The 15000-nt window shown below is 33.1% G+C and overlaps 1 protein-coding gene across 2 annotated transcripts in view; it reads right to left on the bottom strand.

Annotated features, from left to right (window-relative positions):
- Nucleotides 1-9062: 9062 nt before the first annotated feature.
- Nucleotides 9063-15000, bottom strand: part of LOC106879586 (ubiquitin-like protein 7) — a 25789-nt gene continuing 19851 nt past the window's right edge. The window contains exons 9-10 of one of the 2 annotated variants that reach the window (XM_014929222.3): nt 12748-12846; nt 9063-11576 (exon numbers count right to left, since the gene is read on the bottom strand). In XM_014929222.3, coding sequence (XP_014784708.1) covers nt 11442-11576; nt 12748-12846 — 234 coding nt within the window. In that variant the 3' untranslated portion in view covers nt 9063-11441. The remainder of the gene's footprint in view (nt 11577-12747; nt 12847-15000) is intronic. The other variant, XM_089363714.1, reaches the window with a different exon arrangement.

The raw sequence follows: 15000 nt of genomic DNA, 5'->3' as shown, positions 1-15000 counted from the left end.
ATCTGCTACAAGGGTGAAGAACTTATACAAAGTAGCTTTGATTTATAGTGCACAATTTCTTTGTATGAATCAGTGTAGGACCTGAGTTCACTATAAATTTCTCTTGTAATTTTTATGCTACATTCACAGTTAAGATTGTTATGAAACTTGTGAGCCTTTCTCTATATAAATACCAACTCTTTAGCCGTTTTAGGTGCAGTTAATGAAAGTAGAGTGTGTGGAGCTTCTGTATTCTCTTCAATTCCTCATTAGATAAACTTTCTCTTCTCTCTGGGACTCTAGCAATGTCTCCATATCATTGAATCTTCTATAGTTTCTTTAGACCCTACATTTTTTTGTATTGTCACAATATCTTGTTGAACTTGATGTCAGCTTTCCACCTGTGGAAAACCTGTAAAGTCATTGATGTAGTCTGACCATATATTGTGCCAAACACCATTCATAACTGTGGGTTTCATTTTATCCCATGATTCAGCTATGTTTATCAACAATGCTGAACATTGAACTTTTTCCAGAATTCCAATTACTTTTATGAATTGCATAAAAGTTCTCAGCATGCCTTGATTTTAACTGCCTCACCTTGATCCATTGACTGGAGCAAAGAAGTTGAGTTACTGGGGATATATTCAACTCTCAATTTTCAGAAAGATAACTTGAGTTCACTTGATTGCTTGATGCATTGTTTAAAAGGAGCAATGCTTTGTTGAAAATATGCTTGATACTGTACCTTTCTACTGCAGGGCAAAAAATGTTTGTAAACCAGTTTTAAAAAAAGGCTCAAATCATCTAAGCTTAGTTGAATACCATATCACAGACAGATTAAACTTACTTTAGCCCTTGAAAACCCTAGGATTTTAGGAGTGATCCAATTAAAAGAATTTATGCCCTGCAGCATTTCCTCCTACAAAGATCACCAGGTGATTTTTGGAAGCTTTAAACTCTGGTGCTAATTTTTCTTCACTTGCATTGGAACTTCTTCATAGGTACACACTTTGAGATAATCTCTACGTCATTCACATTGTACACTTGTTTCGGTGAACACTTCTGTCAGTAATAACTTTCGTCAGTTTCACAGCATAATTAGTAGCAACCTATGTATCAGCACTGGTAGCTTCACCAGACGTTTTAACTTTCAAACCAGTGATTGTTAACATGAAAAAGTTTTGCACCATCCACTTTCGGCAAATAATCATAAAAACATTTAGCTTTCACTCAAATGACTGTCACATTTATTGACACTTTATCCATTCTGATGGCCAACCCACACCCTCAAGAACCATTCCAAGTGTCACTTCAGATCTGTGGGAGTTGGGTAGAAAAAGAAAAACAATGCCCAGGTATTTAACAGAGTAGCTGCTGAAGCACCAAACCTGTTGTTCCTCTGTAGGCATCACAGCCTTTAACTATTTTGTTAACATATGCTACCTTTGTTTCAATTAATTCTTAAAATAATGAAGAATTTAGTAATATAACTTTCTCATTATTAAGCTGGGGTTTGGAACAATTTATCCAAAAATTTTGATGGAAGATTATAATTTAGACTACTTTAAAACAGTAAATTTCGGTTATAGATCTTGGGGTGGTCTCAGGTGGGATGGTATCAAAAGAGTTAAGGTTTTTGCTGGGTTTTCCTCCTGCTTGAAACCTTTGTAAAACATCAGCTATATTACCCATGATAATCCTTGAACCCTTTAGGCATTCAAACCAGCCATATCCAGCCCAAATATTCTCCCTGTTTTATGTTCAAACTGTCGGAACCTAGCCTCTTACATCTACCCTACAATGTTACAATGTTATTCTAAAAATATACAATCACATCTTTGCGATATTAAAATTACAAGATAATGCATGATTAATTCAAAACTGTGAATAAATAAGCATTACATTTGACAGTGTAATCTGAATGTTAAAAGGTTAATGACTCCTCTTCATATTACTGCCATCACTTCTACTTGATGGTTTCTTTCTAGCCAGCTTGAGTATATGTACTTTACCTTAGTATACATCTTGAAAACATGTTACACCTTAAATATTTAGTGGTTAAATCCTATGAAATTCTCCATTAAAAGAGTGACATACTGAAATCTGAAGAAATTAGTGATGTTCTGCATCCAGCAAAAAGCAGTTTTGTAACTTCAATGGTAAAAAATATAAATGAGTAAATGAAAAAAACGTAAGGCAAAAGTGAGAGGAGGTACTGTTGGTACCAAGATCCGGGTCAGTTGGATTGGTGCATGCAGAAACAAAAAGGAGAAATGCCAAGGAATGAGCTAGTAGCATCTGGAAAATATGCTGAGATCAATGGACGACAAGGTTGGCTCAATTTGTGGAGGTGATGATGAGGTGTGCAAAAAATACACATTTGTGATTTGAAAGCTTTTAAAATTGTTTTACAATTTACATAAGGGTTGAATTCCATAACCTTTGTTTTGGGGATGTAGGGGATGCCTTTATGTATGTATGTGTATGTTTGGTTTAATATATACACTGATATATATACAGTGTGTATATATATGTATGTGTGTGTATATACACGTGTGTGTGTGTGTATATATATCACTATGCATATAGTGTATGTTGATATATGTATGTGCATACATTCATACCTGCACATATGTGTGTGTATGTATGTATGTATGTATATGTATATATATGTACGTATGTATGTATATATGTATGTATATATATATGTATATATATATATATATGTATGTACATATATATGTGTATGTATATATATATATATATATACGTATGTACATATATATGTGTATGTATGTATGTATATATATATATATATATATATGTATGTACATATATATGTATGTACATATATATGTATATATATATATATATATATATATATATATATATATATATATATAGATAATATACCCATCGTTATGGCTAATGAACTTTCCAACTTCATAATTGTCCTTTTTCGCAGTCAATGACAATAAATCCTAATGGTGGGCATCCTTTGAATTTTAACGATGTTTCAAATTGATAGCGTAAAATATTAATTTTGCTAAACTTTCTATGTTAACATCATTATTATTATCTTTTTAATTAATCTTTCGCAATGTTTCCATCCTAGTTTGTATGGACTAATTTAATTATTTTTAAGAATTCAACTTTGAAAAACATTTTTGCTTTAAATTTAGGTTAGTAGAAATTTCTTTCAAAAGTTTAGATCAATTTTTCTTTAAATTTTTAAAATTTACTTAAATTTTAAAAAGTTGTTAATTTCATAAATTTACTTTGATTTTAAAAAGCAATTATTTTTTAATTTTATAAATTTCCTTTAATTTGAAAAAAAAAAAATATCTCAAAACTTAGTGAAGTTAATATTTGAAAAAATTTTTAAAATTTAATTCTTTAAATTTTATTGTTCATCAAAATAGTTTTTTTCTTTCTTTCTCATTTTTTTTTTTTTGTGGGTGATATAAAATGACTATTGCAGTTTTCAAATGAACTCATTTTAAATAAAACGGGGGAAAAAAAAAAAAAAAAACGACTTATTTGAAATTGCTTGCGGCTAGCTTGCAAATTCTTACAAATTTTTAAAATTTTTAGTTTTTCAAATAATTTTTTGTTAATGCTTGTATTTTAACTTAACCCAATTATATATAACTTTTTTTCCTAATTTTTTTCTTTTCATTATAAAATTATGAAAATTTCTAAACAATTTCATTATCCCAAAAAGTTTGTGCAGTTTTAATAATAATAAGTTAGGTGAAGGGTGGAAACCTATCTGTGTCAGTGTGTATACATACATACATACATATACTTGTATACCTATATATATGCATGTATACCTATATGACTCTGTGTATGTATATATATATATATATATATATATATATATATATATATATAGGTACATGTATACCTATATGTATTTATAAATTTATATATACACACACACACACACACACACACATATATATCTATGTATATATATATATATATATATATATATATGTATATATATATATATATATATATACACACATATGTGTATGTATGTATATATACATATATACAAACACATATAGGTACTTATATATATATGTGTATATATATATATATATATGTGTGTGTGTGTGTCTGTGTGTCTGTGTTTATATATATATATGTATATATTGTAATTGCCAGCATATAAGGTGTATTTTTTTTTGTTGTTTTTAAATTTGTTTTTTCTGCAAAATATTCTTGTAAAATAGGGATGCATCTTATATGCTGCCAAGTACTGTTTGAATATGTGAGTATATATATATATATATAGAAAGAGAGAGAAATGTGTGTGTGTATATATATATATGAGAATGTGTGATTTATACATCTATATGTATATGTATATATTGAGATGCATATATATATAAATGTATGTATGTATATGTATGTACATGTGTGTATATATATGTATATATATATATATATATATATATATATATGTATATGTATGTGTATATAGTACATCCATACATACATACATATATATATATATATATATATATATATATATATATATATATATACATACACACACACACACACTTTTTGCTTGGTGCTATTGCAAGAGGATATTCGACTGATTAAATGATTCTGGCAATAGAAAACAAAGGTTTTCTTTAATTTCTTTTTGTTTTTTCTTTGTTTTGTAAAAAAAAAAAAGTTATATTCTTCTAAATACACTTATCTCCTTTTTACAAGCAAATTTGGCTTTACTATTTTGTTTGCTTAAAAATCTTTTCTAATTTTTTAAATTTATTTTATACCAAAATAAGAAAAACAAAAAAGTTTTTTATCTGCTCAACTGGAAATAAAAATGTTAAATAAACAATGAATTATTTTATTTATTCATTTTTGCTTTTTACATATAGTTTTCCATGTTTGCATGGATTAGACCAATATCCTTTTTAGTTTTTCTGGTCATTAAACTGTGGCCATGCTGGGGCATTGCTTTGAAGGGTTTAGTCCAGGCCTGGCCAACTCTACCTTCTGAGCCACTTTAATCACAGAGAGTATTTTGAGGGCCGCTTATATACTGATAGAATTGAAAGCATTTTGCTTTCTTGTGCTATTATTACAATAATGATTGAATTGATCAGTGATTCAACATGAAATATTATTGTCACAAAACAATATCTTTCTTTTTTACTTTCCATTACAATCTTTAATTTTTGATGCAATTTTTAAAATGTTTGTTTAAATAAACTCACCAGAAAGTATCAAGCAGGCCACAAGATAAAAGTCTGCAGGCCACATGCGGCCTCAGGTTGTCCAGCCTCGGTTTAGTCAAACAAATCAACCCCATTACTTTTATTTTTCCAAGTCTAGTACTTATTCTGTTGGTCTCTCATTGCTGGACTGCTAAATTACAGGGATGTAAGTAAACTAATGCCAGTTGTCAAGTGGTGGTCAGACAAACACAAGCATGTTAAAGATGAGAGATTAAAGTAAAATAGAAAGACAGAAACAGGTTGGAAAAGAGAGAAGGTAACTGTGAAGATATGTCAGTGTGTTACAAGAAGGTGAATATAAAGGAAGTGTTACAGAAGATTGGATAGAGTGAACGGGTAGGTTAGTTTGCTAGAGTGGCAGATGGATAGAGGGTAATACAGTAAGTGGTGAACATGGGTTGAAGCATCTTGATATCAAAATAACCCACTAAACATACTGTCAGCACCCTGTATGTTTCCAGAGTTTATCAATTTCCATCATTGATTAATGTGAACAAAAAGAAAAAAAGAATAACTTACTTGAAAAACATATAAAAAGTTAGCAACAAGAAAGGTATCCTGCCTTAGAAAACTGTTTTAGTAGGACTCATCTGATCTGTGCCAGCATAGAAAAAATATGTAAAAACAGGGATGATAACAATGTGTGTTTGTACATACATACGTGTGTATATATATATATATGTAGGTAATTAAAGAAAACAAGGGGTGTTGTGAGGTAGAAGATTGTTGCTGCACTCCTGAAACTGAATCCAATATAAATTATATTAAAAATTCACTCACAAAGGGTTTTGCAATCAACTGTTTCTATTTTTAAACATAGACAATTCATTACAAAAAATTTAAAAAACAGTTATTTCCTTCATCACTTATCTCCCTTCCACTCGGCAGGATTTGACAAGCTGCAACGCTGTGTTGAACTCCATCGTCTGTTTAGGCATTGTTTCTACAGCTGGACCCCCTTTACTGAGTGTATTGGGCGCTTTTTTTTTCTTTTACACTGCACCAACAGTTGCAAGACAAGCACCCTCAACTGAGTGGGTGCATAGTAGAGAGGGAGCTGGCTTTATATCAGGTGTTGAGAGATTAAAGAATGAAAGGGAGACAGGAACAGGTGTCTTGTGGTAAAAGATATACATGGCTACCATGTATTACATAAGGGTAAATGAAAGAAGCCGGCAAAAGAGATAAAGGTGGTGGTAACAAGGTGTACTCTCAACAGGGTCGGTGCTAGAAAGTGCAGGGTCCAATTAGAGAATTGTCAGTGGGGCCTTCTACTCTATAAAAGCTGAAGATTGATGTTTTGTTTTGTGTAGTACCCCAGTCCCAACCAAAAAAAAAAATGCTTTGAGAGCTTGAGGCTTCACCATTAGCCACAGTGATATATCAAAAATACATCACAGTGTCCTCAACACACACAAAAGTCTTTTATTCTCTATTCTACATTTTCAGAAAGAGAAAAAAAAATGTCCTTGACTACTCTATTTCAATATTTTTGTCTTTGTACTTCAATTTTCGTGACAGATACTAAAGTGTAGTTTAAGAATAAGTCCTGGGGTTGATTTATTCAATTAAAAATCCATTTAATGTGGTGCTCCAGCATGGCTGCAGTCAAATGATTGAAACAAGTAAAAGAATAAAGTAGATCTATGATCTAAAGTATTCAAGTTATAATCATGTTGCATTTTTCCCTTCTTATCCAATGTGTCTTTCTGTTGTTTTCTTTTTAATATGGTAGCATGTGACACTGAGCAAGATTTGGGTGTTATTTCTAACAGGTGGAACTACTATGCAAAGATTTTCTTGAATGTATGTGTTTGTGTATAACTATTTGCATGTGGACACACACATGTATGCATACAAATATATAAATGCACACATGTTCATCTATACAGACAAAAGATTTTTCTCTCTGGTGTTTTTTTTTTTGTTTTGTTTTCTCTCAACCCATTCTGTTGAAGAGCATAGACTCAAAACAAAGACTTTTCCATTCTTCCTGAGCATCAAACTAATGCACTGGCTTGTTATTCCCTCACCTGTCTTTGTTTTTTGTTTTCTGTAAATTTGAACTATATATATATATATATTATCATCCGCTTCATCATCATTTAACACCACTTTTCTAGGTTTGTGCAAATCAGATGGAATTTATTGAGGAACATTTTCTATGGTTGGATGCCTTTTCCGTCAACAACCCTCATCTGTTTCTAAGTGAACTAATATTTCCCATGGCCAAACATATTTTCCATTGAAGACTGGAAATGAACAACATACACATGACAGGTATCTTTCAGTTTCTGTCAACCAAACCCCACTCAAAAAGTTTTGGTTGACCCAGGTTCATAGTATAAGACTCTTGCCGAAGGTGCCCAGCAGTGGGAATATACCGGAGACATGGTTGGGAAGCAAACTTCTTAACCATACAGTCATATCTGCACCTTGAATATATAATATACATATGTATGCATGCATGTATGTATGTAAGGTGTAAGCATGGCTGTGAAGTAAGAGGCTTGCTTCCCAACCACACGGTTCTCTGTTCAGTTCCATTGCGTGGTACCTTGGGCAAGTGTCTTATGAGTGAATTTGGTAGATAGAAATTGAAAGAAACCCATCGTATATATATATATATATATATATATATTATTAAGGGATCAGCAACAGTTGCTTCACCACATACCGAAGTTCAGAAATAGCAGCTAAAGTGCTAAAACTCCAACAGATAGTAGTACTTGTAACTCACAAAGGCAAAACAAGAAGAAAAAACACCGAAGTGCTTGGTAAAAAATTATTAATTATTAATTTATTAATATTCCTTTACCCTTTTATTTGTATATATATATATATATATATATATATATATATATATATATATATATATATATATATATATATTTAATGTCTGTTGGCAATGCTGGCATGGGTTGGATAGTTTGACCAGAGCTAGCAAGCTGCAGACTCCAGTCTGATTTGGCAATGGTTTCTATGGCTGGATGCCCTTCCTAATGCCAACCACTTTACAGTGTGTGCTGGGTGCTTTTACATGGCATCACATGGATGTTTTTATGTAACACCACACAGGTGCTTTTATGTAGTATGTGTGTGTGTTTTGTGTCTGTCCCCCACCACCAGTTGACAACCAGTGGTGGTGCCTTTATGTCCCCATAACTTAGCAGTTTGCCAAAAGAAACCAACAGAATAAGTATGAGGTTTAAAAAAAAAGTCCTGGGGCTGGTTTGTTCAACTAAAACCCTTTAAGGCAGTGCCCCAGTATGATCGCAGTCAAATGACTAGAACAAATAAAAAATAAACGTAAGACATGTATTGAATACCTTAGTTAACATCTGTCCTAATTTTAGCTTAATCATTGAGTGGTTACAAGTGCATGTGAGAGAGACATACAAGAGAGTTATATAGATAAGCTAGGCATGTATGTGCTGTGTCTGTGTTAGACAGGAGAAAGAGTCTCTCTGAATGACGTCTTTAATAAAGTTACTGTCACTTTTATGCTAGTTTTTTACTTAGCTACATGTACCAACATCCCAACCTTCATCTCCCTTCCTCATACTCTTCAAATCTAGCCTATCAATCCCTTTCAGTTTTGTATGTTATAGGATAGATGATGTTCTGATCAAACACAGAATGTAGATTAAGATGTGATTTCTCTTGTTTTTCTCAAGTGATATGTATGTTTCAGGATGAACATTATGAATACATTGAAACTGTTTAGAATTGTAACTATTGCATGTACACAAGTTGAAACACTTTATCACTATAATGTACTGTTTTTAGCTAAAAACACAAAATAACACAAACAAATTTTCAGTTTTAATATTATAAAGATTTATTAAGTTTATAATTTTTATTAATAATAATTATAATAGATGCTTTTATTAATCGCATAATAGTTTTTTTACATAGGCACAAGTTCTAAAATTTGTGGGGCAATTAAATTGGCCCAAGTATTTGACTGGTACATCATTTCATTGAACTTGGAACAATGAAAAACAAAGCAGCTCAGAATGTAAGAGAAGAAACACTGCAGAGAAATTTTGTCTGATACTTTAACAATCTTGCTAACCCACTACCTTATTAATGGTTCCAAATTTTGGCACAATGCCAGCAAGTTTGGGAAGAGGACAAGTTGATCACATCAACTTCAGTACTCCACTGGTACTTATCGTACTGACCCCGAAAGGATGAAAGGCAAAGTTGACATCAATAGAATTTGAACTTAGAACGCAAAGACAGATGAAATGTTGCTAAGCATTCTGCCAGCTTACCACCTCCCAATACCTTAATAATAATAATAATAATAATTTATTAAATAGACATAAAGCCTATCTCTGAGGGGAAGTGGTTAGTCAACAATAAACTGATGCCAAAACAAATGCTGCAGGGTACTTTATCCAGTTCTAACAATTCTGCTAACCCACTATATTGAGAACTTTCTTGTATAGACACAAGACCTGAAATTTTGTGGAAGATGTTTATATCATCTCCACTACATACAGGTACTTTATTTTGTCAACCTCTGAGGGATGAAATGCAAAGTCAATCATGACAGAATTTGAACTCAGAACATTAAAAAAAAAAGCCGGACCAAATATCACACTCTTAACAATGATGCCAATCTTCCTTAATAATAATTGTTTCTAATATGTGTTGGCACTCCGTCGCTTACGATGTTGAGGGTTCCAGTTGATCCAATCAACTGTTCGGGAAATTAATGTGCAAGTGGCTGAGCACTCCACAGACACATGTACCCTTCACGTAGTTCTCAGGGATATTCAGCGTGACAAGGCTGGCCCTTTGAAATACAGGCACAACAGAAACAGGAAGAAAGAGTGAGAGTAAATTGTGGTGAAAGAGTACACCAGGGTTCGCCACCATCCCCTGCCAGAGCCTCATGGAGCTTTAGGTGTTTTCGCTCAATTAACACTCACAACGCCTGGTCTGGGAATCGAAACCGCGATCCTATGACTGTGAGTCCGCTGCCCTAACTACTGGGCCATTGCGCCTCCTGTTTCTAATATAGCCACATCATTATCATCATGTGCCTATATATAGGCACAAATCCAGAAATTTTGGGGAAGGAGATTAGTAGATAATAACCACAGTGCTTGAGTGATATTTTAAATTATTGACTCTTAAAAAGATAAAAGGCAAAAGCAGCCTTGACAGAATGGACTAAATTGTCACAAGGCATTTTTTACTAATGCTTTACAGATGCTACAAATCAACCACACTTATTTATAATTCTTTTTAATTTTGGCACAAGGTCCAGCAATCTTGAGGGTGAGTGGGAAGTCGATCACAGCAAACCCAATGCTCAAACAGTACTCGTTTAATCAATACCGAAAGGATGAAAAGCAAAGTTGACCTCAGCAGCATTTGAACTCAGAAGTGGTAGCACACTGTAAAGTGGATGGCATTAGGAAGGGCATCCAACCATAGAGACCAAACCAAATCAGACTGGAACATGGTGCAGCTCTCTAGCTTATCAGCTCTTGTCAAACTGTCCAACCCATGCCAGCATGGAAAACAGATGTTAAAGGATGATAAAGATAAAAACCTGGAAGAAATGCTGCTCAGCATTTTGTCTGATGTGGTAACAATTCTGCTAGATTACTGCATTCATTGTTCTTACAAGAAAAGTAAAAATAAATAAAGCTTAAAAGTTTATACTAACCATTTGTTATATAAACAGAATTAACAACTTAGAGAAAAGAAAATTTTGCTGCTTTATTACAAAGTTAATTTTTATGAAATAAAAGGAAAAATATATTGCTCCTAAAATAAACCTTGCATTTTCCCCCCTCAAAGTCTACAAATATATATAATCACTGTGTTGTGTACACAGATTCTGATAAACAAAATTACAACAAAACTGTGTTCATGAATAAGAAAACCAATAAAAGCAGACAGAATTCAGTTTATTATAATTGCTCATATTTATATGGCAGCCAATAACATATTGGTGGGTTTGTTGTCAAGACTAATTTTTATGTGTATATCTTAGAAATATGTCTATAAAAGTTGATTTAAATACTATTAAAAAAAAACACACACATTTAAAAGAATTCCTATCACTTAAGCAGTGTAATAATTATTTTAGAAAACTGCAATATTTTTAATATATTTTCACTTTATTTACTAATGTCTTTGTTTTTATCAAAAAAATGTTTGTTTTTGTTTTCATAAACTACCTCCACCAATATCTCCAAATATATATTCTAGTGCAGCCTGTATATCTCCACCTGCTTCTTGGAGAGCATGTAGTGCCAAACCTTCATCTGTGATACCCATGTCACGAAGCTGTTGAAGCTGGGTCTAAAAACAATTAAAAAAAGAAAAGAAGGGGAAAGAAAGTACAGCTTAGTTTTTTAAATATATTTTCAAAGAGAAAAACAAAAACTACTTGGTCGTCCATACTGACATAGGATTGATAAACTTGAAGAATTATTAGTTGTTTCTTCATAATTCTTAAGTTGTATATAATACACATTCCAATAATACTTTGTAAAAACATTTAATTTTTTTTTACCTGTCTTTTGGTCAGTAAGTGTTATTTCCTATTTGCCTCTCTTTAGAAATCAAAGGAAATGACTACTATTCCCTTCACACTTTGCTTTTGCAACCAGAACATCAATGTTTCGAAACTAACCTATTTTCTATTACATTTCAGACAGATTCAGCGCTGAGCTGTGGAAGCAGAAATACCATTATAGTAAATATTCTGCTCAATACCACATATTTGCTTGTCAGTTGCTTGACCATAACCACTTAAGCATGTTCCTTAGCAGGCTGACATGTGCATCTCTGATCATGAGCAGGAGTGGTGGAGGAGCATCTTATTCATGTGTTTAGAGGGGTTCTGTAGGGTTTGAATAAATGTAATAAAAGCAAAGTTTGAAGGAAATATTAGCCATTTTTCATACTTTCTAGGGGTAAGCAAATAGGAAATAACAGCTGCTAATAAGGACAAAAATCATGTTATACATGATTACAACAATCCCCAGTGCTCAACTGGCATTTATTCTATTGACCCTGAAAGGATGAAAGGCAAAGTCAACCTTAGTGGAATTTGAACTCAGAACATAAAGATGGGAAAAGATGCTATCAAACAATTCTGCCAGCTTGCTGCCTTACTACTACTACTACTACTACTACTACTACTACTACTACTACTACTACTACAAATAATAATAATAATAATAATAATCCTTTCTACTATAGGCACAAAGCTTGAAATTTTGGGGGAGGTGGCCAGTAGATTAGAACAACCCCTGGACACAAGTGGTACTTAATTTATCGACCCCCAAAAGGATGAAAGGCAAAGTTGACCCTGGCAGCATTTGAACTCAGAATGTTCAGAATGTGGAGACAGACGAACTTACTACTAAGCATTATTAAGTTAGGTCTGATGGATGAGACTACAAAACTTTAAGTTGCATAGAATGGAAATGTTATTAAATAAATAATATACACATCTTCGTCTTACTTGAGTAGCAACATACTGGGCATGTACCATGGCTTGTTGGAAGAAGTCACTACTGATAGGTGGTGAAGCACCAATACTATCAGATGTTGATGCTGCATCCTACAATATTAAAAAAATAATTATAAAGCAGAGAAGGAAAAGGAGGAAAACATAGAAGCAGAAATACTATATTTCCTTTGGCATATTGAACTCACAAAGGCTGAGTCAATCAGCTGACAGTCTCATGTTTAATGAACATTTCCCAACATGAATCTAGCCAGGCAGAAAACAGAAATGATGCATTTAATAAATGAAATAAAAGTTCAGATTCTGACAAGTATCTCTTAAGAGCTAAACAGATATTACCTATTATCAGAATAGCAGAAACATCTTGAGAAAACCTGTGTTAACTCTTTTGATACCAATCTGCCCAAGACCACCCTCAGTTCTATAGTATAAACTTCCTGTTACAAAAGTTATCTAAATTAAAATTTCCCTTTAAAATTTCATGGCAATTTATGTTCAAAACATTAGCTTAATAATGACAAAGTGATTTTACCCTGGGGCAACCAATATAAAGCTGATCATGAGAAAAGTAAGCCAGTAGATTTCAAAGACTGACTTTGAACTTTATTAATTGACATTACAAAGCAAAGTTGTACTAGGAATTGTGTTCACTTGAACTCAAATGGCATGACTGTTGGTTTGATTGGAATTCTTGGAATGAATGAGGCACATCCATTGATGATGGTAGCTCGTCACATTAGGTAGTAATATCTTCACAATCAACCGTGTCCCATTGCAAATTTAGGAGGATCTAAATTTCTTAGAAGCATTATTGGGACTCCTACCTTCAGAAAAAGTTTATGTGGAGGAGTTCCTCGTGGCTCAAGAGAATTAAGGAACTCTGTTGGGTAATGAACAGCTTGATTTTCATCAAGGACTTCTTAATGACTGTTGGAATCTGATTAATCCATGGTTAATCCTTGCTACTGTCTCATTTTTTGGAGCAAGAATTGTCCTTTCTCATACATACATACATATATATATATACATATATATATATATATATACATATATATATATATATATATATATATATATACACATATATACACATACATACATATATACATACATATACACATATACATATTGGGGGTTCGCTATAACTCAGCAACAGAGGTAAAATTCTCTCTCTAAAAGAGCTTACTACATGCAATCAAGCAATATGCATGGCCCTCACTGAAACGCATCTAGCCTCTGATGTAACAGATGCGGAAGTGCACATACCACGGGATGCAGTATTTTGCACAGACAGAAGAGAAAGAAGCCACGACAGAGTTGCTATGTACACCCGTGAAGACGTCACACCTCTTGTATTATTGTCACAGTCAAACTCAGTTTGTGACACCTTAATGGTACATATAAAGCCAACTGATATAGCTATATGCATGATATATCGTCCTCCAAATACCACAAAATATGACAGAAAATTTGAGGATAGCCTCAAACACATCGAAGCAGTATTAACAAACCTAGATAAGAACATCAACATGCTCTTCCTGAGTGATTTCAACTTCCTAAATGTCAAATGGCCAGAAGGCCACATCCTCTCTGGGATGTCACTGCATGAACAAAAGCACATAGAGTCATTATTTGAACTTCCTAATAATCTGCTTATGGTGCAAGTGATACTCAGGCCAACCAGGGGGAACAACATATTGGACCTATGCCTTACAAATAATGTGGACTTCATTCATAATGTGAAGGTTACACCAACAGCACTCTCAGACCACACCATTGTTGAAATATGTATGGTCCTGTGCAAAATGTTGGTATCTACCCTATCAGGAGGACTCGAGCCTCATCCAACCTGAATTTCCATAAGGTGAAATGAGAATCGATCCGCAAAGAGATCCACAAACAAAACTGGTCCAGTGTATGCAAGATATTGATCTGAAACTCAGCCAGTTTATGTCAACAGTGCAAGCTATATGCACTAAATATGTCCCAGAAAGAAAGGCCAGCACACTGTCAAACACGATTCCCAGGGACAGAAAAATCCTCATGAGATGTAGGTTGAAGATCTCAAAGCAGCTGAATAGACAACTGACGGAAATAACCCATACCACCAGCATATTTTAGCAAAGCAATCAATATTTGATTCTTATGATCAGCCAACCTAATTCTGCATTTCACTACTTAAACATTAAGGACTTCATTCATACATTTCTATACATACATACTTTTTTGAATGCCCATTACTCCGAT

Source organism: Octopus bimaculoides, chromosome 15 (genome assembly GCF_046866305.1).
Source record: "Octopus bimaculoides isolate indiv1 chromosome 15, ASM4686630v1, whole genome shotgun sequence".
Classification (NCBI taxonomy): domain Eukaryota; kingdom Metazoa; phylum Mollusca; class Cephalopoda; order Octopoda; family Octopodidae; genus Octopus; species Octopus bimaculoides.
The sequence above is the reverse complement of the archived record's forward strand: the minus strand, read 5'-3'. Positions and strand labels throughout refer to the sequence as shown.